This window comes from Oryctolagus cuniculus, chromosome 18, assembly GCF_051225735.1.
Source record: "Oryctolagus cuniculus isolate XC-2025 breed Fujian yellow rabbit chromosome 18, ASM5122573v1, whole genome shotgun sequence".
Taxonomy (NCBI): Eukaryota; Metazoa; Chordata; class Mammalia; order Lagomorpha; family Leporidae; genus Oryctolagus; species Oryctolagus cuniculus.
Genome location: NC_142884.1, coordinates 17,449,261 through 17,472,151, shown reverse-complemented (window position 1 = coordinate 17,472,151; position 22,891 = coordinate 17,449,261). Strand labels below are relative to the sequence as shown.

At 59.4% G+C, this 22,891-nt stretch overlaps 2 protein-coding genes across 5 annotated transcripts; one reads left to right on the top strand and one right to left on the bottom strand.

Annotated features, from left to right (window-relative positions):
- Positions 1-3,751: 3,751 nt before the first annotated feature.
- On the top strand, positions 3,752-7,200 carry TSLIG3C (tRNA splicing ligase complex subunit 3C). 3 transcript variants are annotated; one of them, XM_089319222.1, is made up of 8 exons: positions 3,752-3,903; positions 4,013-4,143; positions 4,219-4,308; positions 4,585-4,790; positions 5,001-5,078; positions 5,154-5,270; positions 5,643-5,810; positions 6,879-7,200. In XM_089319222.1, exons 1-8 carry the CDS (start codon positions 3,839-3,841, stop codon positions 7,020-7,022), a joined length of 999 nt encoding a protein of 332 aa, XP_089175348.1. In that variant the 5' UTR covers positions 3,752-3,838; the 3' UTR covers positions 7,023-7,200. The 3 variants fall into 3 exon arrangements, with proteins under 3 accessions (XP_089175348.1, XP_051702671.2, XP_051702672.2); XM_051846711.3 differs by having other exon boundaries at positions 4,219-4,353; XM_051846712.3 differs by lacking the exon at positions 4,219-4,308.
- RASGRP4 (RAS guanyl releasing protein 4) lies at positions 7,171-21,320 on the bottom strand. Of its 2 annotated transcripts, XM_051846706.3 has the most exons (17): positions 21,202-21,320; positions 17,559-17,743; positions 17,101-17,206; positions 16,914-16,976; positions 16,294-16,422; positions 16,041-16,194; positions 14,806-14,979; positions 13,752-13,868; positions 12,879-13,154; positions 10,599-10,679; positions 10,419-10,523; positions 10,152-10,270; positions 9,894-10,038; positions 9,198-9,234; positions 8,961-9,095; positions 8,740-8,852; positions 7,171-8,336 (listed from the first exon to the last, which is right to left on the bottom strand). In XM_051846706.3, the coding sequence occupies exons 1-17, from the start codon at positions 21,222-21,224 to the stop codon at positions 8,292-8,294; spliced, it is 2,007 nt and encodes a 668-aa protein (XP_051702666.3). In that variant the 5' UTR covers positions 21,225-21,320; the 3' UTR covers positions 7,171-8,291. The 2 variants fall into 2 exon arrangements, with proteins under 2 accessions (XP_051702666.3, XP_051702667.3); XM_051846707.3 differs by lacking the exon at positions 10,599-10,679.
- Positions 21,321-22,891: the final 1,571 nt, after the last annotated feature.

The following is a 22,891-nucleotide window of genomic DNA, read 5'->3' as shown; positions in this document are numbered from 1 at the left end:
AGCATCTGGAAATGTACACTCAACTTTCCTCATTACCCAGACTTGGATGTCCTTGTGGGGTTCAAGCGATGGATCCTCCCGTCACTTCCTTTAAATTATTAGCTATTTATTACATCCGGAACCTGTGAGATTCAGCTCTCCCAACCAGACCCTGATCCCAGGGTGAGAGAAGGGGAGAGGTGTCCCTCCCATCCCCACTGCCCAGCTCTCATCACTGTCAGACCCACCAGAGCTGAGGGCGGAGGGGCTGGGGGCTGGGGCAGCCTGGGTCCCCGTCCCCCTCTCTGTGCCTCGGTCTCCCCCCTTCCGTGGTGGGCGGGGGGAAGCTCCATTCTTAACCTACCTCGTTTTGGGGAGGGTAGGACGGAAGACCAGAGTGCTGTACGGTGCTGTGGGATCTGCGGATGAAGCAGGGAGGGGGCCGGCAAAGTCCCCCTGGCCCCCACTCCCCAGCACCGCCTCTCCCGGGTCTCCTGCTCCTACTCCCTGCTGCCACCCACCTCTGATCCATGATTTCCCTTCATTGCCCCCAGTCGGGGGTGCATGGAGGGCTGACCCTGGGAGCCAGGAAGGCCTCAGGCCCTGGAGGCCCCAGGCTCAGTTTCCCAGCTGCTTGCCCCTCGGATTGGATGCCTGGCCCCCAGACTTGGGGGGGAGGCACCCCAACATTTATCTTCCTGATCTTGATTCCAAGCCAGTCTGTGACTTCAACATTGTCAGCATCAGCACAGGCTGAAGCGGTGGGGGACGATGGGGGCCGAAGACCCAGTCTTGTCATCGGGGGCGGGGGGCATGAGATCCACTCCAAGAACCGTCTGTGACAAAGTTTCAGGCTCTGTTGGTTATTTGACTTGGCGCGCCCCCTCCGCTCACCTCCCTGGCTGCCCGGCTGCCGTCTCTGTTCTCCTTTCCCCTCCACATCCTGAAGTCCCGAGCACCCCCTGCAGCTGCGTTTTATATATTCAGTCACTCAACAAGTACATTTATTTTTAGTTTTTAAAAAAGATTTGTTTGAAAGGCAGAGTGACAGAAAGACAGAGAATCTTCATCCACCGGTCCATTCCCCAAATGCCCATCACAGCTGGGGTGGGCCAGGCTGAAGGGAGGAGCCTGGAGGGTCCTGGTCCCGGTGGCAGGGACTGAAGCACCTGTGTCCTCCCAGGCACATTAGGGAGCCGGATTGGAAGCAGAGGAGCCAGGCACTCCAATGTGGGATGCAGGCACCCCAAGTGGCAGCATAACTAGCTGAACCAAAGTGCCTCCCCCCACCAACTGTGTTTATTCAGCCCTCGCCCTAGGCTTCAGGTGCTGGATAAAGCAGTGCACAGAACAAAGTCCCTTCCCACGATGGGCCTGTGAGATGTACAGTAGGGGGCAGCATCCGTAAATGACTTAATCTGTGAGCAGCGGCACATAAGAAGAAGCAAGCAAGCCAGCCTGGGGGAATGGGCAGTATTAGCCAGGATGGTCAAGTTGGGCCCCAGGAAGGAGGTGAGAGAGGCCTGGGCGGGGGGGGGGGGGGGCTCCAGGAAAGAACATTCTAAGGGGCAGAGTCAGTGCAAGGCTCCAAGCAAGGATTGAGTGTGCCTGCTGAGTCCAGGCAGGGTCCTGGGGGCTCGGGTACGTGCAGGGGAGGAGGAGCGGGGAGGCGAGGCAGGTCCGTGGGGCCCTGCAAGCCACTGCTCACACTCGCTCTCAGCCCGAGCGAGCTGGACCACAGGACGGCCCAGGTGTTTCCCGGCTCCCTTGGCCGCACACTGGCAACGGCCCCTGGGGTGGTGGGGTTGGCAGCAGGCTGCTGTGATGGTCCAGGGGAGACCACGGCAGACAGGACCGGAGTGAGGGCCGTGGGGGGGGGGGAGTGGGCAGATACTGGGTCTATTTGGGGGTAGAGTGCAGATTCATATGAGGCTCGATACCAAGAGAGGGGGTCAGTGTTGGCCTGAGTGATTTCCAGTGTTTTATTTAGGTCGACCAATGCCTCGGGTGCCCCGTCTTGAGGTAGGCAGGGCAATGGAGGGAGCAGATTAAGGGCAGACTGTTCCAGAGGAGTGCATTCTGGTCATTTTTCTTCTCTGAGGTCCCTAGCCCACCGCCAGCTCCCAGGGGGAATTACCTGGGAACTACTGGGGACCCTGATGGAGGTAGGAACAGCTTAGACCTGGAACAATGATATTTAACAACAGTAGAAGCAAAGACAGCAGCAATAACAGTGGGTCTGGGGTTTAAAATGCATCAAATCTGGGGTTTAAAAAATGTTTATCGGGGCTAGCACCGTGGCTCACTTGGTTAATCCTCTGCCTGTGGCGCTGGCATCCCGTATACATGTTGGTTCTAATCCTGGCTGCTCCTCTTCCAGTCCAGCTCTCTGCTGTGGCAGTGGAGGATGGCCCAGGTGCTTGGGCCCTGCACCTGCATGGGAGACCAGGAGGAAGCACCTGGCTCCTGGCTTTGGATCGGCGCGGCACGTCCATAGTGGCTATTTGAGGGTGAAAAAAATGGAAGGAAGACTTTTCTGTCTCTCTCTCACTGTCTATAACGCTGTCAAATTAAAAAAAAAAGTTTATCCACTTGAAATGCAAAGTGACACACAGGGACCCATCTTCCATTCCCAAATGTCCCCAGTAGCCAAGATTGGGCCAGCCCTAAGCTAGGAGCCCAGACCTCCATCTGGGGTTTCCATGTGGGTGGCGGGGGCCCCAAACACTTGAGCCATCACTGCTGCCTCCTAGGAGGAACTGGCAGGGAGCTGGGTCAGAAGTGGAGTAGCCAGGACTGGAACCAACGCTCACATGGAACGCCTGTGTCGAAAGTGGCTGTTCTTAAATGGGTATCCCCTATAGCCTGCCAAGCACTTTTTCTTTTAAGATTTATGTATTTATTTGAAAGGCAGAGTTACAGAGAGGCAGAGACAGAGAGAGATCATCCATCTGCTGGTTCATCTCCAAAAGGCCACAACGCCCAGAGCTGAGCAGATCCGAAGCCAGGATCTTCTTCCGGGTCTCCCACGTGGGCGCAGGGGCCCAAGGACTTGGGCCATCCTCCACTGCTATCTCAGGTCATAGCAGAGAGCTGGGTCGGAAGTGGAACAGTCGGGATTTGACCCAGCGCTCATATGGGATGCGGGCACTGCAGGTGGCAGCTTAGCCCACTAAGCCGCAGCTCCGGCCCCCAAGCGCTTTTTCTACACAGGACTCTAACCTGCACAGGGAACACTAAGAGGGGACACTATTGTTACTCAGATGGGAAGCAAATTGGCAGGAACCTGGTGGTGGTGGAGTAAAACCCTCCCCGTGTGCCTGATCCTGCTCTCCTCATCACATCGGCTCCCTCCCTCCAGGGCCCACTGTAGTCCATCAGGAGGACCTGGTTTTGGTGGGGGAGGCGCGTGCAGGATCAGCCGGGACTCCTAGCTCCCTTAGATCCCCAAGCCTAAGAAGGAGAGGAAGAAACAAGTTTCTGGATTTGGGGCGGAGCTGGATGATCAACACTAGGTCTAAGGTGCTTTAAGAACAAAGGGCAGCCAGGGAGGCTGAAGAAAGACTCGGTAGACACCTCCCAGCCTACTCCAACTGCCCTGAACGCACGCGCTAGAATTTACAGCCCCGGGTGTGTGTGGGGGGTGGCGGTCTCAGAAGCCGCGCAGGTTACCCCCGAGGGCGGCACGGGGGCGGGCTCTGCATCCTCCTGCACCAATCGGACCGTCGAAGCCCCTCCGTGAGAAGCGGGTGATTGGTCGGGTGGCGCAACGCTACGCCGCCGGGGGCGCTGCGCTCCTGGGGCGGAGCCGGCCACCGGCCGCCAGGGGGCGCGCGTTGGGCACCGAGGCTCCGCGCTCATGGAGGGGGCAGAGGCGGAAGCGCGAGAGGGGGCCGCGGTGGCCCGTGACCTGCTGACCCTCGGGTAAGGGGCTGCGCGGCGTGGCCCGGGCGTGCAGGAAGCGCAGGCTTTGCCTCTAGGACGCGGACGGGGAGGGATTCTCCTTGACGCGCTGCCCTCGGTCTCGCCTCAGGTATGAGGGTTTCCCGGAGGCGGCGTCGCGGGGCACCTCGTGCCCAGCCTTCAGGGCCCTGTGCGCGCGGCTGGCGGCGGAGCTGGTCACTCTGGGCGCCCTGGAGCAGCGGCGAGAGGACGCCGGCGGCGGTGCGTGCAGGGCCGGGGCCGGGGGCGGGTCCCGCAGCCGCCGCCCCCGCGCCTGACGCCGCCCGCCTCCTGCAGGCCCGGGCGCGGAGGCGGCGTTCGTGCGGCGGTTGGCCGGCGTGCTGCGGGAGCTGCACTGCCCGGATCGCGTGCTCTGCGGCGGGGACGGTGAGACCGCGCTGCGGGAGCCCGGCGCTGGCCTGCGCCTGCTGCGTGAGTCTCCCGCAGCCCCGCGATGCGGAAGTGGGCGAGGCTGCGGCCGCCCAGGCGGGTGGAGTCAGGATGGGGCGGGCGGAGGGCTGGGTTTAGAGTTGGCCACGTGAGGTCGTGGACGCCACGTGGGTGGGACCAGAAGGTGCGAGGTGGGAGACTTGGTAGCCTGCGGGGCTTTTTGATTCTGGGGGGGTGGAGTCGCAGCCCTCCTCCATTGCATTTTCCTTGTAGGCTTCCTCTGCTCCGAACTCCAGGCCGCCCGCCTCCTGCGTCTGCGCCCGCAGCGGGACTCCAGGCCAGTGCTGGCTTTCGGGGAAGGGACAGAGGAAGGGGCTGGCCCGGCCCACGAACTGGTCCTCACCCTGCGAGCCCTGGGGCTGCCTAGACCCGTGCGGGGGACTCCTGCCAGCCAGCTGCTACAGGAGTTGCATGCCAAGGTAGGGCCAGGGTCTTCTCCCCACCCAGGCCACCCTTCCTTGGAGGAGAGAGTCTTGTCCCCCCAAAGCGACACTGGCAGGCATGTCCCAGCCACAGGGGTGTTTTTCTGGAGCTGCGTCCACCATTCTTGCTTCTGTGGCACGGGTCGCCGGGGCCCAGACGCTTCCGTCCTGTTTCTGTTCCGATGGGCCTCTGCCTTCTTCCATCAGATCTCGGAGCTGCTGCCTTCCCTGCCGCCAGGGTTCATGCGGCCGCTCCTCCACCACCCGCTGGATGCGCCCAGATGGGTAAGACTGGGTCTGGCTGTGTGTGAAGGCTGCCCTGGCCCAGAGACCCCTGCGTGACGGAAACCGTTCTCCTAGGAAGCGCTGGAGTCCCTGTCCCAGAGCCTGACGGAGCAGTACCGCTGCCGCCGCTGCCTCCTGCTGAAGCGCCTTGACCTCACCACGTCTGCTTTCCACTGGAGTGAGCGGGCAGAGGTGCAGGCCCTGGCCCTCGGCCGGAGCGGGCAGCTCCATGGCGGGGGGGCACAGTCGCAGGGTGGAAGAGTGGGGGCCGGGCCAGTTACCCCCTTGCAGGTTCTGAGGCCTGAGCCCTTGTAGAATCTCCTGGCCCCCAGGGTATGCCAGGATTCCCAGCCGGGCGCCCCGAGCGGCCTCAGACCTGAACCCCTTGTTTGGGACTGTGGGCAGTGAGGGGGCGTTGGCTGGTGCTGTGTTGCTAGGACGAAGCGGCCAGGACTGGGTACTTTAAAAGCGAAAGAGGTTGATTCTGGCTCGCAGGTTTGGAGGCTGAGAGGCCAGGTGAGAGGCAGGGTTCTTGGGCATGTCCTGCGTGTGCCTCTCTCCCAGGCCCAGGGGGAGGCCATGAAGGCAGTGCTGATCCCAATCCGAGAGGTCCTGACGCCAGAATCCGACGTCTCCATTGCACACGTCCTGGCTGCCCGTGCTGACCTGTCTCGCCTGGTGCCCGCCACCAGTGCAGCTGCCCGCCGCGGGACCTGCTGTGCCGTCAACAAGGTGGGCACCTGGGCTGGGAGAGGGCCTGGCTTTGGTCTTCACGTCGGCCGTTCAGCCTCTCTGTTGGTCTAGGCTTGTCCTCCCCTGCTGGGTTCTTGCCCCCTGGACTCACCCTCTTCACATGGTGGTTAGAAGGATGCTTCTCACCGAAAAACCTGGCCATGAACTTCCCTAGCTCAGAACCCCTCCCCGGTTCCCCACTGCTTTTCCCTGAGCCCCTGCCTGCCTCTGTAGCTTGGGCTTAAAATCTTTCTTCATCACCTCACCTTACATGTATTGCATTGGTTTATTTATTTATTTTGAAAGGCAGAGTCAGAGAGAGAGGGAGAGACAGATCTTCCATCCCCTGGCTCATGCCCCAGATGGCCACAATGGCCAAGGCTGGGTCAGGCTGAAGCCAGGAGCCAGGAGCTTCATCCAGGTCTCCCACATGGTGGCAGGGGCCCAGACACTTGGGCTACATTCTGCTTTTCCCAAGCATTTAGCATGGTGTTGGAGCAGAAGTGGGGCGGCCAGGACTCGAACCCATGCCCATGTGGGCTGCTGGCATCACAGGTGGCAGCTTTACCTGCTACGCCCCGATGCCAGCTCCTGCGTTGCTTTTTAAGCAATAAAAAGAAGCAAACAGAAATGCCGTCTGTTTAAATGACTAAATGACTAAGTACCTAGTCTCATACCTCTCTAAGTCATCTCAAACCTGTGATACACAAACGATGGATAATTAGAAGAAAGAAATCACCAGTTTGCTGGAAATGTTATACAGAGCTCCGTATGTGAAGCCAACAAAGCTGAGGTGCACTCGTAGATACCGGGGTGGGGAGGAGGCTTGGCGTTCCGCCGTCACCCTCCGCTTTATCTCCCTTTGCTGAGGCCTTTAGGACCCCCCGGTATCTCCCACCGACGCAGTCCCTCCTCCCGCAAAGCCGGAGCCGCGTGGTCAACATCTGCCCCTGCCTCCTTCTGCCTGCAGCTCTTCCCTTGGCTCACCGGGCTCCTGTCCGTGGGCCCCCCTCCCCCAGCCCTGTGCTTTTATTTTTCCCTCTGAAACTCAAGTGTGATCCTCTTCAGGTGCTTATGGGCGACGTGCCAGACCGGGGGGGCCGCCCAAACGAGCTGGAGGCCCCCATGCCCAGCTGGCAGAGCCGAAGAGAAGACAGAGGCGGGCGGAGGGCGGGCCGCCAAGGCTGGGGCCGCAGGAAGAAGAAGAAGTGAGGAGGGCCTGGTGGCCGGGTCCGTGCGGTGCTGACGCCAGCGGTGGTCTCTGGGGAGGCCGGTGGAGGGTCTCCCGCGGCCCCCCGGCCCCTGTTCTTGAGGCCCTCAACATCCTACCTCCATCCGGCCCTCAACACCAAGAACCGTGTTCTTGGGAAAATAAATTTAATCGACGACAGCTGTAGGGTGCATCTCTCAGGGGGCCGGGTCGGGTGCTCAGCCTTGTGGAGGAGCAGGGGGTGTCTGGCCCCGGGGCCTGGACAGAGCCCTGCTGCTCGGACTCTCAAGGTCTTACGCTCTTTAGCAAGCATCTCTCCCCTGCCGCGGGCGTGGGCAGGGCTCCTCAGACGTTCCGCAGGGGTGCACCCTGTGCCAGCCCCGCTCTAGGCACGGAGGACTCGGCGGCCAAACACATGGGAGTCCCCGCTCTCTGCTTGTGACGTCTGGGCAGGAGGGGCCGAGCAGGTGGAACGCGCGGTTTGTCAGGGCAGGCACGTACAGTGAAGCGGCCAGGCGGGATTGGAACTGGAGTGGGCTGGGGTGGGGGTGGGGGGAGTGTGGTCAGGGGAGGCCTCACCGAGAAGGTGTCCCTGGAGCAGAATCCCAAAGGGAGCTGTGTGAGCCTCTAGGGAAGTGTGTTCCGGGCAGCGGGAACAGCCAGTGCAAAGGCCCTGAGGTAGGAGTGTTCTTGGCATGTTCAGAGGGCGTCAAGGCCAGTGTAGCTGAAGCAGGATGAGTGCGGTGGGGAGGGGCTGGGAGGCGAGGTCAGAGGTGACGGGGGCAGATGGAGAGGGGCGTTGCGGGCCACGGGGAGGACTTGGCTTCTCCCCTGAGTGCGACGGAGCTGCAGGCAGGGGTGTGACTGGACTCCGGCGTCCAGGGCTCCCTGCCCTGTCCCCTCCCCCTCCCACTCGGGATATGCCAGCCCCTTGTGGCCCCGCTGCCCTCAGTGTGGCGTGCTTGTCCGGAGCTTCTGGTTTGGAGGCGGTCGGAGGGCCTGAGTCTGAGTGCTGCCTCCAACCCTCGGGAGTTCTGCCCCCCTGGGGCAGCAGCCTCGGCCTCCACGTCTGTGAAACGGAGAGCTGGGGAGACGACGCCCGAGTGTGCGTGTGCCAGCACGGGGCCGCACAGGAAAAGGGAGCTTGCGGAACAGCCACTGGGACGCGAAGGAAGGGAGCAAGGAGCTCTCTTTGGGGTGAGAGGTGACGGACCCTTCATCAAAGGCAGCGTAGGGAGGAGGCCGGACGGTGGGGGCTCCGGCGGCATCATCTAGGGGTCCGGCTTGGGTGATGGGGTGGCCGGCGGGGTCGTCCCCTGGAAGGAGGTAGACGGGGTTGCAGGCGGCCAAGCTGCCCGGGGGCAGTGCCTCGCCCAGGCTGGCGGCCAGCGGGCGAGCGAATGGCCCCTGCGGACTTTGGTTTCCAACCCTGGTCTGAGCGTCTCCGTTTCAGTCCTGCAGGTTCTCCCTGGTGCGTTTGACCGTATCCTGTCGTCTTCCTGTTTTCTCCCTCCTTAAATCCATTTTCTCTTCCATCCTTCCCCCAATGTTTCCATCAACATTAAAAATTAACCAGTGTCTGTGCCCTCCCACTCAAACAATCGGGAATTTCTGTGCGGCTCTGCTTGCTCGTGTGTCCCCGAGTGGGTCTGCTCTTCCCCAGGCGAGTGGCCTGTCTCCTGCACACCCAGCCGGGCACAGGTGGCGGCTCCTCCTTACCGTCTCTGGGTCCCAGGACGGGTGTGGGGACTCCGTCTGGGTCCAGGCGTGGCGAAAGTGGCACCCAGTCTCGGCTTCCAGGGAAAGCGTGTAGGAGAGATTTTCCTCTGAACCTGTTTGTGGGGTGGAGGGAGGAAGGGGCGTGGGTGTGATGGGAGGGAAGGGTGGCATTCATGCCCACCCACCAGCACCCCCCCAGGCTGCTCCGCTCTGGGTCTTACCACAGCTGGCATGGGGGACTGAGGTGGGTGGGACGGGGGCCCCTGGGGGCCCCACATCGCCCTTGGCTCCTGGCCTCTTCTTGCACTCCACTTTCACTTGGTCCCTGCAGTGTTTGTGGCAACACAGCCCGCAGTCTGTGGAAGGTAGCAGGGAACAGCCAGAGGCCCGGTCAGTGCCCTCCATCCATCTAGCCTGCAGGTTCCGTGCCCCCTCCCACTGGCCGGAACCCCACTCACCCCGACAGCGGTAGCCTTGCTTGATGACACCCCAGAGCTGGGAACAGAAGTGGAATACATTACCCAGGCCAGGGGAGGCAGGGGTGGGGGTGTGGCAGTGCGGCAGCTACCCCAGTTTTGAAAAATGCTCAAGGCTAAGGGGCTTAACTGGAGCTTGGAGATCACCTCACTTTTGGACAGATTTGTAGGGTGTTGGGGTCAGGTGAAATTTGCAGTCTGTGGGCAGGGACTGTGTGGGCTGTTGGAATGGCCCGGCGCACAAGTCCTCAGTCAGTGGTTAGTGGTTGGGAAGTAGGCCAAGGTTTGTGACTGAGTCTTGCTCTAGAGAGAGGGAGCTGTGGCCGGTATGTCGAGTGTGAGGAGTTTGAAGGGTGGGGAGCCCAGCGGCTTAGAGATCTATCGTGTCTGGACAGTCTCCCCAGGTGTGTGCGTTGTCCAGAGTCGTGGGGACTGAGGTTCGCATCTGTGCTTCAGTGACTGGCCAGGAGGGAGATCGGCTGGGACTTGGGGCCTGTGTGCAATTGGAGGTTCTCTAGGACGCAAAGGTATTCCATGCTGACGGAGTGGTGGAGATGACTTGAGGCTGGAGGGTTTGAGGGTTTTTCTGGAGTGTGGGGCTTATCTGGGGCCTGGGGACCGCCAGCCCTCCAGGGCAGGGCGGACTGTGAGGAAGCAGGGACAGAGCCTGGTACTCACGAAGCCGCTGCAGCTGTCACAGAAGGTGGGCCTGCGGAAGGTGACCTCGTGGAAGGTGTGCAGGAAGGCCAGGCCCAGCTTGGCGCAGATGGCGCTGGCCCGGAGCAGGTACCCGGTCAGCTCCTCTCTGCTGAAGGAGCCGCTCCTGAGGGCAGAGAGAGGGTCAGTGGGCCCGGCCCTCACCTCCTGCAGGCCTGGGAGTCCAGGGGACCCCAGCGTCCTCGTCTTCAGGGGGACCTGAAAGTCGGGGCCACTTACCCTTGGCAGGGAGGTGGGTGAAGGCCATGGCAGGCAAAGGGGAAGTTGCCTGAGAGCCGCTCAAAGTCCTCCTGAGAGATGGTTCCTCGGCCTTCGGGGTCATAGTTCTTGAACACAGACTTCGCAAGGGCACGGGAGGGCAGACCAAGGCCAAGTTTTCCAGGTCCGATCCCCAGGGCCTCCGCTCCCCTCCTCCAGGTGCAGGGCTATACAGATGGAAGTCTTCCCTCCCAGACCCCCACGGCCAGCCCGCAGTCCCCTGCTTACCTCCACCAGCTGCTCCACGTGCCGTCCCAGAGTGGCCTTGTCTGGCTTGGGCATCACACCAGGGGCCCACTCCACCACCAGGGGTGCTTTGAAGGGGGAGGGTGGCTGGGGCAGGGACACAGGCGCCATTAGGCAGCGCATAGGCTGAGCGCTGATCAGAGGTCAGGGGCCGGGTCTCACCAGATTCTTGGGACAGCGGGGCTCCCGGGCATAAGAAAGCTCGTAGATCTCGTCTTCCGTGTAGAAGAGATCCAGGGAAAGCTGTGGGCAGGGGCGTCACAGACCCCTCCTCGTCCCCATCTTGCCTGCAGCCCACAGCCCCACCTCGACCTGCATTCCCTAGCTTCTTCCTAAGCCCCCTTTCCCTGGGGACCCCTGAGATCCTCTGTCTGAGATCTTTCACCTTCTGGTTCGCTCCCTAAATGGCAGCAACAGCCAGGGATGGGCCAGGCAGAAGCCAGGAGACAGGAGCTCCCTTCTGGTCTCCCACATGGGTGGCAGGGACCCACATCTATGGCCTTCCCAGGTGCTTTCGTAGGAAGCTGGATGGAAAGTGGAGTAGCCAGGACTTGAACCGGCATCATAAGGGGTAGCTTAACCCGCTGCACCGCAACATCAGCCCCTCAGTGAGGACTTTTTTGAACTCCTTGTTTAAGATTGCACCCAGTGTCACTTCCCATGCCCCTTTGAGCTTTACCTTTCTCTGTGGCTCTTAGCATCTAAAGATGATGTCAGTCCCACAAAAACAGCTGGCTTTTGCTTTCTAACTTGCTCACTGCTATCTGCCCTGTGGCTGAAGTAGTGCCTGGCTCACAGCAGGTGCGTGAATACCTGGGCTGGCGGCCTTTGAGGACCAGCAAAGCCCAGGGAATTGGGCACCCGTCGTCTTAGGGCAGGGCCCTAAACAGGGCTTCGCAGGCCCCTGTTTCATGGAAGGCCCTTCTGTCACCTTCTTGAAATTCTTAATAAGTTTGAATCAGGAGTCCCACATTTTGCATTGGGTCCTTCCGGTTGTGTAGTCTGGTCCTGTCTTAGGGTCTGCACATCCTCTTTTCAGCCTTGGACTGCACAGCCCTCTACATCAGACCCTGTACCTGGGCCAGGAGCAGGCGCTGTGCCGGCGGTGGTGAGGAGTGCGTGGGTTTGATTCCCAGCTCTAGCTCCTGACTTCAGCTTCCTCCCAGTGCAGACCTTGCTGGGCAGCGGTGATAGCTCAAGCGGTCGGGTCCCTGCCACTTACATGGAGACCTGCCTGTGCTCTGCCCCTTGGGTTTGGCCTGGCCCTGTCCCGGCCGTGGTGGGCATGTGGGAGTGAACCAGCAGAAGAGGAGAGCACTCTCTATTCATCTGTCTGTCTGCCTCCCAAATAAAAAGACAAACATCTTCGGGTAAAGCATGGTCAGGACCCTGTACTCGGCCGGCGCCGTGGCTCACTAGGCTAATCCTCTGTCTGCGGCACTGGCACACTGGGTTCTAGTCCCGGTTGGGGCGCTGGATTCTGTCCCGGTTGCCCCTCTTCCAGCCCAGCTCTCTGCTGTGGCCTGGGAGTGCAGTGGAGGATGGCCCAAGTGCTTGGGCCCTGCACCCGCATGGGAGACCAGGAGAAGCACCTGGCTCCTGGCTTCGGATCAGCGTGGTGCTGAGGGTGAACCAATGGTAAAGGAAGACCTTTCTCTCTCTCTCTCTCTCTCTCTCTCTCTCTCACTGTCCACTCTGCCTGTCAAAAAAAAAAAAAAAAACACCCTATACTCGATCACAGGACATAGTGTGGTGGTTAGCATAGGTTAACAGGTGGGCTCTGGAAGTTGGACTGCCTGGATTCAGATCTGGTCTTACTGTTGTGGGACAGTGGGCAAGGGACCAACTCCCTGGGCCTCAGTTTCCCAATCCATAGAGTTGGCACAGTAAGGGTCCCAACTTTGCAGCATGTGATGTGGAATAAAGGGATCTGTGGAGTATTTAACAAGGTTCCAGGCACATGGTAAATGATCAATAACTATTACTAGCTTTTCGCTTGGATTCCTGGACCTGTCAGCATTTGGCATTTAGGCTGTTGGCACAGGGAGCTCAGAACCTCGGAGTACAGGAGTGCGGAAGTCCAAAGTGATCCTGGAACTCGGTGTGGGGGGTAGCGAGTCAGTGTGGGAGTGGGGGGCGGGATGCATCTCTTAAATGAGCTCACAGTGTGCAGATGCTGTTTTATGTACTGTTTGAGTTCTGTCTTTGGCTGAGTTCTCAGCCACCCTCTGAAGTGGGCCCAATCATTATCCCTGTTTCGCAGATAAGGACCTGAGGCCAAGGGGTGAGTGACTTGGCCAAGGCCACACAGCTAGAAAAAATAAACTCAGACGCTCTGACTTTAAAAGCCCATGCACTCTTCCATCCTGGGCTGGCACACGGCCACCTGCCCAGGACCCTGCGTCTCTCGGAACCCGGGCTGGGCAGGGCAGGACAGCTCACCGTGAGCAGGTGCAAAAGGTCCTCGTTGGCACTGTAGGGCGGACGCTGCCCCTGGAGGGCTGCCAGCTCTTGCAGCCGCAGGTAGAGGCTGTTCAGTTTGTGCAGGTGCAGACGGCCGTCAGGCAACCTGTCGGGCTGTGCCTCGTGCAGGGACACCAGGTCCTTGAGGTGCACACCCAGTATGGGCAGCCGGAAGCCTCGGCAGTCGACCCAGGTGCGGCGGTAATGGGCGTAATTGTTGCGGGAGGAGAGGAGCTCGGTCAGCTCCAGCAGGGCCTGTGGGGGACGGGGTTCTGTTTCCTGAACCTCCTAGGGTGAGTATCCCAGCAGCCTCCTATGTGGGCTCCAGACCCCCCAGGGGTGGCATTTGGAACCCTCCAAAGCCTCTCTGTATCCCACGCTGACCTCAGCATTTCCCCCAAGCTGCTTTTCCTCTCGGGTCCCCATCTCAGAGAGGCACCACTAACCCCGTCCCCAAACCAGAGTGATTTCTCAAGAACTTGATCTGATGACAGGTGCTGTCATCACTCCCAAACCTTCCCTAGCTCCCCATTGTCTTCTGGGTAAAGTCCAAACAGCCTGGCTTCTTTGGGTGTGTGACTTCGCTCCCCACCTAGACTGCCAGTTCTCTGCCAGCATTGCCATCTTGTGCCTCCCTTCGCCATCCAGTTCCGGACCGGATGCGTGGAGAGCGGGCGGGTGGGTGCCGAGGGAGGAGGAACGCACATGGAATCCGGGGTCTGTGGGGTTTGGAGGAGCAAGGTCCTCAGGAGGTTCTCGGGGGAGGAGGTTGGCAGAGGATGGGGAATTAAGTGAGGGCAGGTTCCGGGACAGCTGGCCACTTGGAACTTGGGGAGAGGGGTGGGGGTTCACCTTGGTGCTGTCCGGGCTCAAGTGGGTGTGGGAGTCCTTGAGTCTGGAGATGGCGCTGTGACACAGGCCCCCCGTGACTGCCATCAGGGTGTTGAAGTTCTGCAGCTGGCGGAGCCACTAAGAGAGGAGGCAGTGGTGGGAGGACAGGTGAGAGCATCGCACCTGAGCCGGGGCCTCAGGCTGCTGTGGTGTGGACCAGTGTGGGCGTGGTTCCGGTGAGAGATGTGGGGTTAGGAAAGCGAGGGGAGACAGGCAGGTATGGACAGCTGGACAGATCTAGAGAGCAGACAGGTATCTGCCAGGCAGATGTGAAAGGAATCAGATGGCCGAGTGTCATCTTGGGGGTGGGGGGAGGGTGTCACACAGTGGCTGGCGTCAGGCTGGTGCCGCGTGCTGAGACAAGAAGGCATGGGCAGGAGGAGTTGGGAACCAGGCAGAGGCGAATGGAGGGGGCGGGTCAGCTGGGGCCCCCCGGGATTCCCTCACCCTTTCCTCTTCCAAGTTTATAGAGCAGAGGTCACAGAGCAGGGAGAGGGGGAAGGTGCTTCGACTGAAGCGGGAACCTGGAGGCCTGGGGCGCCGGAGGAGGAAGCAAAGCCGAGCTAGCCTCCAGAGGAAGGGCGTGGTCTGTGCGGACACCGCAGGGGGCGAGGCACAGTGGGGGCAGAGGGCTTCCCCTTTCCCTGAAGGGCAGGAAGGTACCCGGAACGGTGGGGAGTGACGCAGCGGGGCGGGCCCAGGATCTGGGAGCCCCTCCCCCCCGCAGTCATCGTCCTAGGGGGGCTGGGGACCCGACCCTTGGTGGAGGGAGGTGTGACGGTGGGGCACGGAAGGGGCGCTTTCATAGCCTCTGGGATGGACTATTCAGACCTAGGGCTCAGGGACTGGGGCCAAGGGAGAGACGCGCGGTTCTCTGGGCGACAACCCCCAGCCTCATGCGATGGGCGGGGCACGTGACGTCGCCGCAGGGGTTGCCCGCGGGGGGGGGGGCCAGGGGCGAGCACCCTCAGTAAGGCTGGTACCCCAGCTAGCCGAAAGGCAGGGAGGGCCTCACCTGTGCCACCTGGATGAACTTGTCCAACACCTGCGCGCGCTGCGCGGGCCCGGGGCGGCTCAGCACCATGACCTGCACCCAGCGGGACACGCTGTTGCTGAAAGCCACGGACCCCTCCAGGGCCGGGCAGCCCCGCACCGAGCCCTGCAAAACGTAGTCCCGCAGGTCCTGGGGCTGCGGGCGAGGCGCGCTTCAGGGTGGGCCACGGCCCTCAGCCCCGGCCCTCACCTGCCATCCCCCACAGTTATGGCTTCGGATGTCCTAGCCTGGTCTGGCCTGAGGAGCGCTTGTCGCGCGTCTCTCCCCAGGCTGCCATGCGTCCCTGACGTCACGGTGGCCCTGTCACCTCTGAGGAGGAGTGTTTAGAAAGAGCCTGGCCCTGTTCTGAAGGTGTTAGCTAATTCAATTCTCACACCTCCGTGAGGTGGGCGCTGTTCTCATCAACCCCACTTTAGAGCTGAGACCACTGAGGCGCAGAGAGGGAAAGTCCTTGTGCAGGGCCCCAGAGGCTGCGTCAGCGTGGAAGCTCAGTCTGCACGCTCCTAACTCTGCGCCTGTCTAGGGTGCAGCCAGCAAAGGGAATGAGAGGGACGAGGACTTGAAACCAACGTCTAGTCTCATTCTGTTCAAGGAGCCTGCGCTGCATCCCACCCCCACCGCACCACATTCTCTCTCTCACTCTACCTGGAAATCTTCCTGTCAAGGAACCCACCGTCCCTCAAAAGGATGATGTCAAGATGGCAATAGCTAACGCATTCATTCGTTGAAGCGCCTGAAATGGACATTCTGGAAGGCAAAGGTGTCCGTTTCTAGTGGCCCAACCAGTCAGCATTTACTCGGGCCCGGGCCCCGCCCTTTCACAGAAAAGGAAACGGAGGCGGAGGCGCAGTGAATTGGAACATTTGGAATAAAGGAGGAGCTGATCAGCTGTTCTGAGCACTTAGCCAGGGACCAGGCAGTGCAGCAACGCTTGAAAATGGACACATTAATGTCATTTCCTCGTGAAGCCATAACAGGTCTAGAGAGGTTCAGAAAGTAGTTCAAGGCCACACAGCTGGGCCGGGGCTGATGGGATCGGAACCCAGGTGCTCTGTGCTCGGCTCCTTTACCTGGGCCCTCTAGCACCCAGGTTTGACAGCGTAGTTTGCGGTCCCTGCTGAATGCCCGTGCAGGGTCCTCCCAGTCCTGTGTGGTCCCAGCCAGGCCCTGCCCACACCAGTCCCTCTGCTGCTCACCGTGATGGCCTGGAAGGAGCGGAACTCCAGGTAGGTGAGGTGCTGGGCCAGCTCCCTGGCCTCCAGGTGGTCGAAGAGCAAGGATACTTTGCGCTTTTTGCTCAGGCCTGGGCTGTTCATGGGCGGCGGGGGGCCGGGACCACCAGGGCTCAGGCTGGAGGCCAAGGGGGCAGGGTGCTGGGGTGGTTTCCGTGTGTGGAGGGGGGTGGCAGGCTGGGGCGGGGGTGCGGAAGGGGACGTGGGGTCGACTCACAGGTTGGAGTCTCGCAGGCTCCTCTGGGCCGAGTTGCCATCCCGGGCCACTGTGGCCCAGAAACGGCTGATAACCTCTTCCAGATGGGGTTCTTGGTGCAGTGCCTCTGGGTGCTGGGCCAGCCAGTACCTAGGAGTGGTTTAGAGGGTAGGTGGAGGTCTCCCTGAGGCAGGGGTCTCTGTGTGCAGGGGGTGCCATGCTGGGGCATCTGTGGCAGATGGACTCGAGACATCTCTTGGGGAAGGAGGAGAGTAGGGGTCTCGGGATTTGGGGTGAAAATACCTGAGAGTGAGATTTGGGGAGTGACAGAGTGACGGGCTCTTAGGAGCTGTGCTGGGGTAAGTGGGAGGTGGGGTTTAGGGGATCGGAGCTGGAGGTCTCTGGGCACCAGCTGGAGGAGGATCTGTGGGGGTAGCGGGGGCGTCTAAGAAATGGAGGTTCTAAGGAGTAGAATGCGAGGGTCTTAGGAACCAAGCCAGAGGTCCCAGAAGTGGGATTTTAGGGAGCGAGGTTTGGGAGGGGATCCGTGGGGAACTGGGCTGGGGAGTCTGAGGGGTATTCTGGGGGGCAGCAGGGTGGGAACCTTGGGTCATAGCAGTGGGGTCTTGGTTCAGCCGTACCTGACCAGGTGACAGATCTGTAGCCGCCTCAGCTCCTGTGTGTCCCCTGTGGCCTTCTGGTACTTGGGTTCTGGTCAAGGCTAGGACCAGCATCCTGGACCTGCCCGCTCACCCCGCCCCCATCTCCAGGCTCTGCGTCTCTGCCCACTGCCCTCCACCCACAGCTCGTGGACTCCCAGAAGGATATGAGGTCAGCAGCCGGGCAGCAAGGTCGGCGGAAGGCAGCACCCAGCTGTGCATGGCCAGCGCCATGTTGAGAACGTGGTCTCCGCGGCGCAGGCTGCCCGCTGAGTCTGGGGACGGAGGGGGGCTCTGCGTCAGACTGGCCTCTAGGCAGCAGACCGCCGCGTCCACGGCCAGTGCACTGCCTGATGGAGAGCCCGGCCCTCAGGGATGGCCCGCAGGAGCTTGCGCACGCGGCCTCGGTTTCCTTGTCTGCACTGTGCATTGGCCAGCACAATGCTGGGCAAATCTTGTTGAAGATTTAAAAAAGGGAGAAGGGGCGGCTATTTCTCTTATCCCTAATGTAGTGATGGGGGTCATTCCACACCCCTCTGCTCCCCGATTATACCCCCAAAACCAAGGTCGAGAAAGGCGGGTGATTGGCTTGGTTCAGGATTGGTGGCCAGGGAGAGGGGCACTCACCGAAGCACTGGATGCATTGCTCCAGCAGCTCCTCCTCGCTGCAGCCACCCTCACTCAGTATGCCCAGATGCAGGGAAGCCATGACCTTGCTGATCTCCCGCGGGCTCGGGCACGTCTTGTGGCGGCGGGCGGGGCGGGGGTGACCCCGCCCCCCTGGCTTCCCGGTGCATTCCTGGTGAGACTTCCTGTGGGTACACCCCCCACCCCAGGGATTTGTGGGAATTGTAATTACAGACTCCCGGAATTACTCTTCCTAAAGCCCTAGGGTCACTCCTGACCGACCCTGTACTCACAGAATTGAGGAATATTCCAGATCTGCCAGAGAATCCTGGGAGGCCTCTCCTGCAGATGCACTCCCAAGGTCACTCCTGCTCTGAACCATCCCAGGGAATCACAGGAGACCCCAGCACTCCCAAGGACCCTTCAGGGAGCCCGAGGGCGCCCACCCTCAGGCATTGACTCCACCTTTCTAAGGCACCACAAAGAGACCCCTGGTGTATTCCTGATCTCCCAGGGACTCATGGGAGAAGAGCCTCAGATCGCTCCTGTCCTCCCCACAGGAAGCCTGGGGGGGGGCCTTCAGGCAGGCACCTCCATTCCCCTCGGGGCCCCACCAGGCTCCTGCAGCAGATGGGGTTCTGTCTCGTCCCTTCTCCCCTCCTTGACCCCAGGGAGGCCACAGACCCCTCCCTCTAGCTTGACCCGGCAGGCCCTGGAATATTAGCCTGGAGCCTGGGGCTCTAGGGTTGGACCTAGACCTCATGGTGGCCTCTGGAGGGCTCCTCAGAGCTGGGCAGGGTCCCTGGGGCAAAGGCAGCTTCCAGGAACATTTATAACCCTCACTCTGCCTTGCGCCTCCCTGAGGCTCCTGTTCCCATGGTGAGATGGGGGAGGCCGGAGGAAGCAGGAGCAGAATCCAGGGTCCAGAGTCAGACAGCACAGACTCCAGAAATGTCTACTGGCTGTGTGACTTGCTGTTAGTCACTTCATTTCTCTTGGTCTCAGTTTCCTCAAATGAAAACTAAAGCCATCTTTAGACCTTCTTGAGGAATTAAAAAAAAAAAAACTATTATTTAAAAAATTACATTGTGGTATGACAGGTTAAGCCTCTGCCTGTGACACTAGCATCCTATATGGGTGTGGGTTCGAGCCCCAGCTGCTCCACTTCTGAGCCAGCTCCCTGCTAATGCACCTGGGAAAGCAGCCAAAGATGATCCAAGTGCTTGGGCCCCTGCATCCTCATGGGAGACCTCAAAGAAGCTCCTGGTTCTTGGCTCTGGCCTGGTCCAGCCCTGACTCTTTAGGCCCTTTGGGGAGTGAACCAGTGGGTGAAAGATTTCTCTGTCTCTCTCTCCCCCTCTTCCTCTCTCTGCAACTCTGCCTTTCAAATAAATAAAAAACAAAATCTGTAAAAATTATATAATTAATTTGAGCGAGAGAGAGAGCGAGAGAAAGAGATCTTCCATTTGCTGGTTCACTCCCCAAATGCTTGCAACATCTGGATCTGGGGCCAGGCCAAAGCCAGGCGCCCAGAGCTCAATCCAGGCCTCCCACGTGGGTGGCAGGAACCCAAGCACTTGGGCCATCATTGGAGCTTCCCAGAGTGCACATCAGCAGGAAGCTGGAAGCGGAAGCAGAGCCGGGACTCAAAGTCAGGCGTCCTCTGTAGGATGTCGGTATCCCATGCAGCAGCTTAACTGTTGCACTGAACACTGTCCCTGCCCCTGAATTTATTGTAAGCATTCCATGCCTAGCTCCCCGAAAGGGCTCAGTAATGGACTTATGTGGGGAAATTAGGAACAGGAGGCAATTCAAAGATGGCGCCCAAGGGAAGTAAGGTGAGCAGTATCCAAAGTTGTCGACCACCAAAGCTGATTGCCTGCCCAGCATCAGGGGAGGTGACGACAACTGATGAGTGTACAGACATATGGCTGGTCCTGTAAAAAGTCGCCCCGTAAAATGACCTTTTAAGTAATTGGTTGGTCCTTATGCCCTGCCCCAGAAATCCTGTGGTCTTGTGCTTTAAAAGGCTTTGCGCCAGCGCCGCAGCTCACTAGGCTAATCTTCCGCCTTGTGGCGCCGGCATACCGGGTTCAAGTCCTGGTCGGGGCGCCGGATTCTGTCCCGGTTGCCCCTCTTCCAGGCCAGCTCTCTGCCGTGTCCAGGGAGTGCAGTGGAGGGTGGCCCAAGTCCTTGGGCCCTGCACCCCATGGGAGACCAGGAGAAGTACCTGGTTCCTGCCATCGGTTCAGCGCGGTGCGCTGGCCACAGTGCGCCGGCCGCGGCGGCCATTGGAGGGTGAACCAACGGCAAAGGAAGACCTTTCTCTCTGTCTCTCTCACTGTCCACTCTGCCTGTCAAACAATTAAAAAAAATAAATAAAATAAAAGGCTTTGCTACGCGCTTGACTCCCCACTGCGTCTGACTGTCCCCGGGATCGGCGGGCTGGGGAACAGGCGAGCGGCGCACTTACCTTTCTTCGGACCCAGTCCATCCTCGTTTGGGTGGACTAAGACCCTGCAGACTTATTCTGCCTAGGCTGTTAAGTGATCAGAGGTGGGAAATTTGAACTTGAGGTGCAGAGAGAGTGCCGGGGGCAGAGAAGAAGCCAGGCTTGTGGCTCGGTGGGTGGAATTGGAAACAGGGAGACCATGGACAAGGGCACTGCCATGTCCCTGGCACGTTCTAGACACAGTAAATCAGAGTGAAACAATAGTGGGCGTTTATGATCCCTGAATAGGTACCAGGCCCACAGCTGAGCCCTTATCCAGATCAGTGAGTCTCCAAGCAGGGTCCCCAACAAGTATCAACAGCATCTCCCAGGGACTTGATAGAAACACAGATTTGCTGGCACCACTCCAACCTACAGAATCAACAGCGTTAGGGGTGAGCCTGGCAGCCCGCACTTCCCAAGCCCTCCAAGAGGCTCTGATGAATGGTCAAGTTTGAGAACCTGTCGGGTTTGCTGATGGTCTCTGAGTCTTCCATTGACAGAGATGATGAAAGAGGCACAGGGAAGCTGAGTGACTTGCCTAAGGTCACACAGCCGGAAATGAGTCAGCCAGGATTCCTGCAGAGTTCTGAGGGGAGGGAACCCCTTTGCCCATCGGAATCAGGCTAGGGGACACTGGAGGAGCTACTCTGTCTGGGGGACCCAGTCACCATCTGCCTCTGTGGGGACAGGAGGGCAAGCTAGCCTAGGAGATAGAAGTCCATTCCAGAACCTGCCAGCATAACCAGCCGTGGGGCCCTGACCCACACCTGGCAGCCCTCTGCAGTGTCGGGAGCAGCTGAGTGCCCCACCCTGCCGCACATGCCCCTCTCCACGGGGCAGGGTCCTGCAGGAGCCCGGAGTTTCCCATCCAAGGGGCAGCAACTGCGATGGGGAGCAGGAGGACCCCAGGGAGGACAGAGCCACCCGGTGGAGGGAATAGGGTGCAGGTGGGGAGAGCGAGGAGGGAGGAGGGCACACAGGTGCTCCAGCTCCAGGGCGGGTGAGGACGGGGCACAGAGCACTTGGGTCCAAGCCGCCCTGGCCCCGGCTGCCTTCGGGGCGCTCCCATCATCTTGCCCCAGCAGCCTTCCTACCTCCTGGTCAGTGTCTCAGCAGGGCTTAGGGGCTCTCTGGGGAGGGTCCTCTCACCTCTTGCTGTCTTTCCTGTTCATGCTTCCTGGAGGGGCGCTCTTGCCAGGGTAGCTTGGCGCCAGCTCCTCAGTCCCAGGGGAGCAGGCCTCCTGTGTGCTCGGGAAGAAAAGAGGAACTTCCCCTCCTCACCACCCTGGGCAGGGGGAAGGAAGAGGCTGGGGAGAGACCAGGGGAGGATCCCCTCCCCCCGGGGATCCCTTCAGCCTGAGGTTTCCGGTGCTGCTGGCCCCCACCCCCAGCCACCCAGCCCGGGCTCTATCTCCCCCATCTTTCTGACTTGAGACCCGTCACTGTCACGCTTTGATAGTGGCAGGGCCCCCCCCCTTTTTTTTTTTGGTAAAGTGTGACTAATATTTATATAAAACACACTCAAAAGAAAAGTCTCTGTTTCTATAAGAACATATTCATGTGTATAACACCCAAAGGGTGGAATGGAAACTCATCAAGCTATTTTGTGTGCTTCTTTGATGGATGGGTTACTTTTAATGACACCATTTGTAGCCTGGAAAACACTACACTTAAATTTTTTAGAATTTTTATTTATTCGAAAGGCAGAACAACAAATAGAGAGATCTTCCATTTGCTGGTTTATTCCCTTAATACCTGCAACAGCCAGGGCTGAGCCAGGGCAAAGCCAGGAGCCAGGAGCTCCATCCAGGCCTCTCTTGGATGTGGCAGGAGCTCTAGTACTTGGGCCATCATCTGCTGCCTCCCAGGTGCCTCCGCAGGGAGCTGGGTTGAAACGTGTGGGATGCTAGCCCTGCAGGTGGCAGCCAGCCCACTGTGCCACAATGCTGGCCCCTTTTTTTTCCCCACTTCATTCCTTTTATTGCAACAAACTTTTATTTAGCAATTATTGTGTACCATATCCTGCCCTGAGGGCTTAAAACATTTTCACTCATTTAATCCTCACCCAGATCAGTTATCTAATTACAGAAACATTACAGGGGGAGGCAAACTCTCTGGAGCCCTTCCCAGCCACCCCCTCTCCCCTGCAGGGCTGACCAGTGTTAATGCTGTTGGATGCCATCGAAACTGCTGAAATGTGTTTACGTACATAAACGTGTGCTCATAGAAACAGACTGTTCTTTTGAGTATGCATTTTTTTTACCTAAGTGTGTCATACTTGACATATTTTTTAACTGAAGGACAAAAAAAAAGAGCAAAAATCACTCAATATTTGTGTTGATCAGTTGTTACCAAGTGAGTGAACCCTTTTTTTTTTTTTAAGATTTATTTATTTGACAGAGTTACACACAGAGAGGAGAGAGAGAGAGAGAGAGAGAGAGAGAGAGAGAGAGAAGTCTTCCATCCTATGGTTCACTCCCCAGTTGGCCACAATGGCAGAGCTGCACCGATCTGAAGCCAGGAGCCAGGAGCTTCTTCTGGGTCTCCCATGTGGGTGCAGGGGCCCAAGGACTTGGGCCATCTTCTACTGTTTTCCCAGGCCATAGCAGAGAGCTGGATTGGAAGTGGAGCAGCTGGGACTCGAACCGGCGCCTGGATGCCAGTGCTTCAGGCCAGGCCGTTAACCTGCTGCGCCATAGCACCGGCCCTGTGAGTGAACCCTTGTGATATTCACTAAAATCAAGAAACAGAACATTCTTAGCCCCCATCGGCCCCTTTGGGCCCCTTCCCCCAAGTGGCCGCTAGCCTGGTGTTCTGTCTGGTTTGTGAGCTGTACATA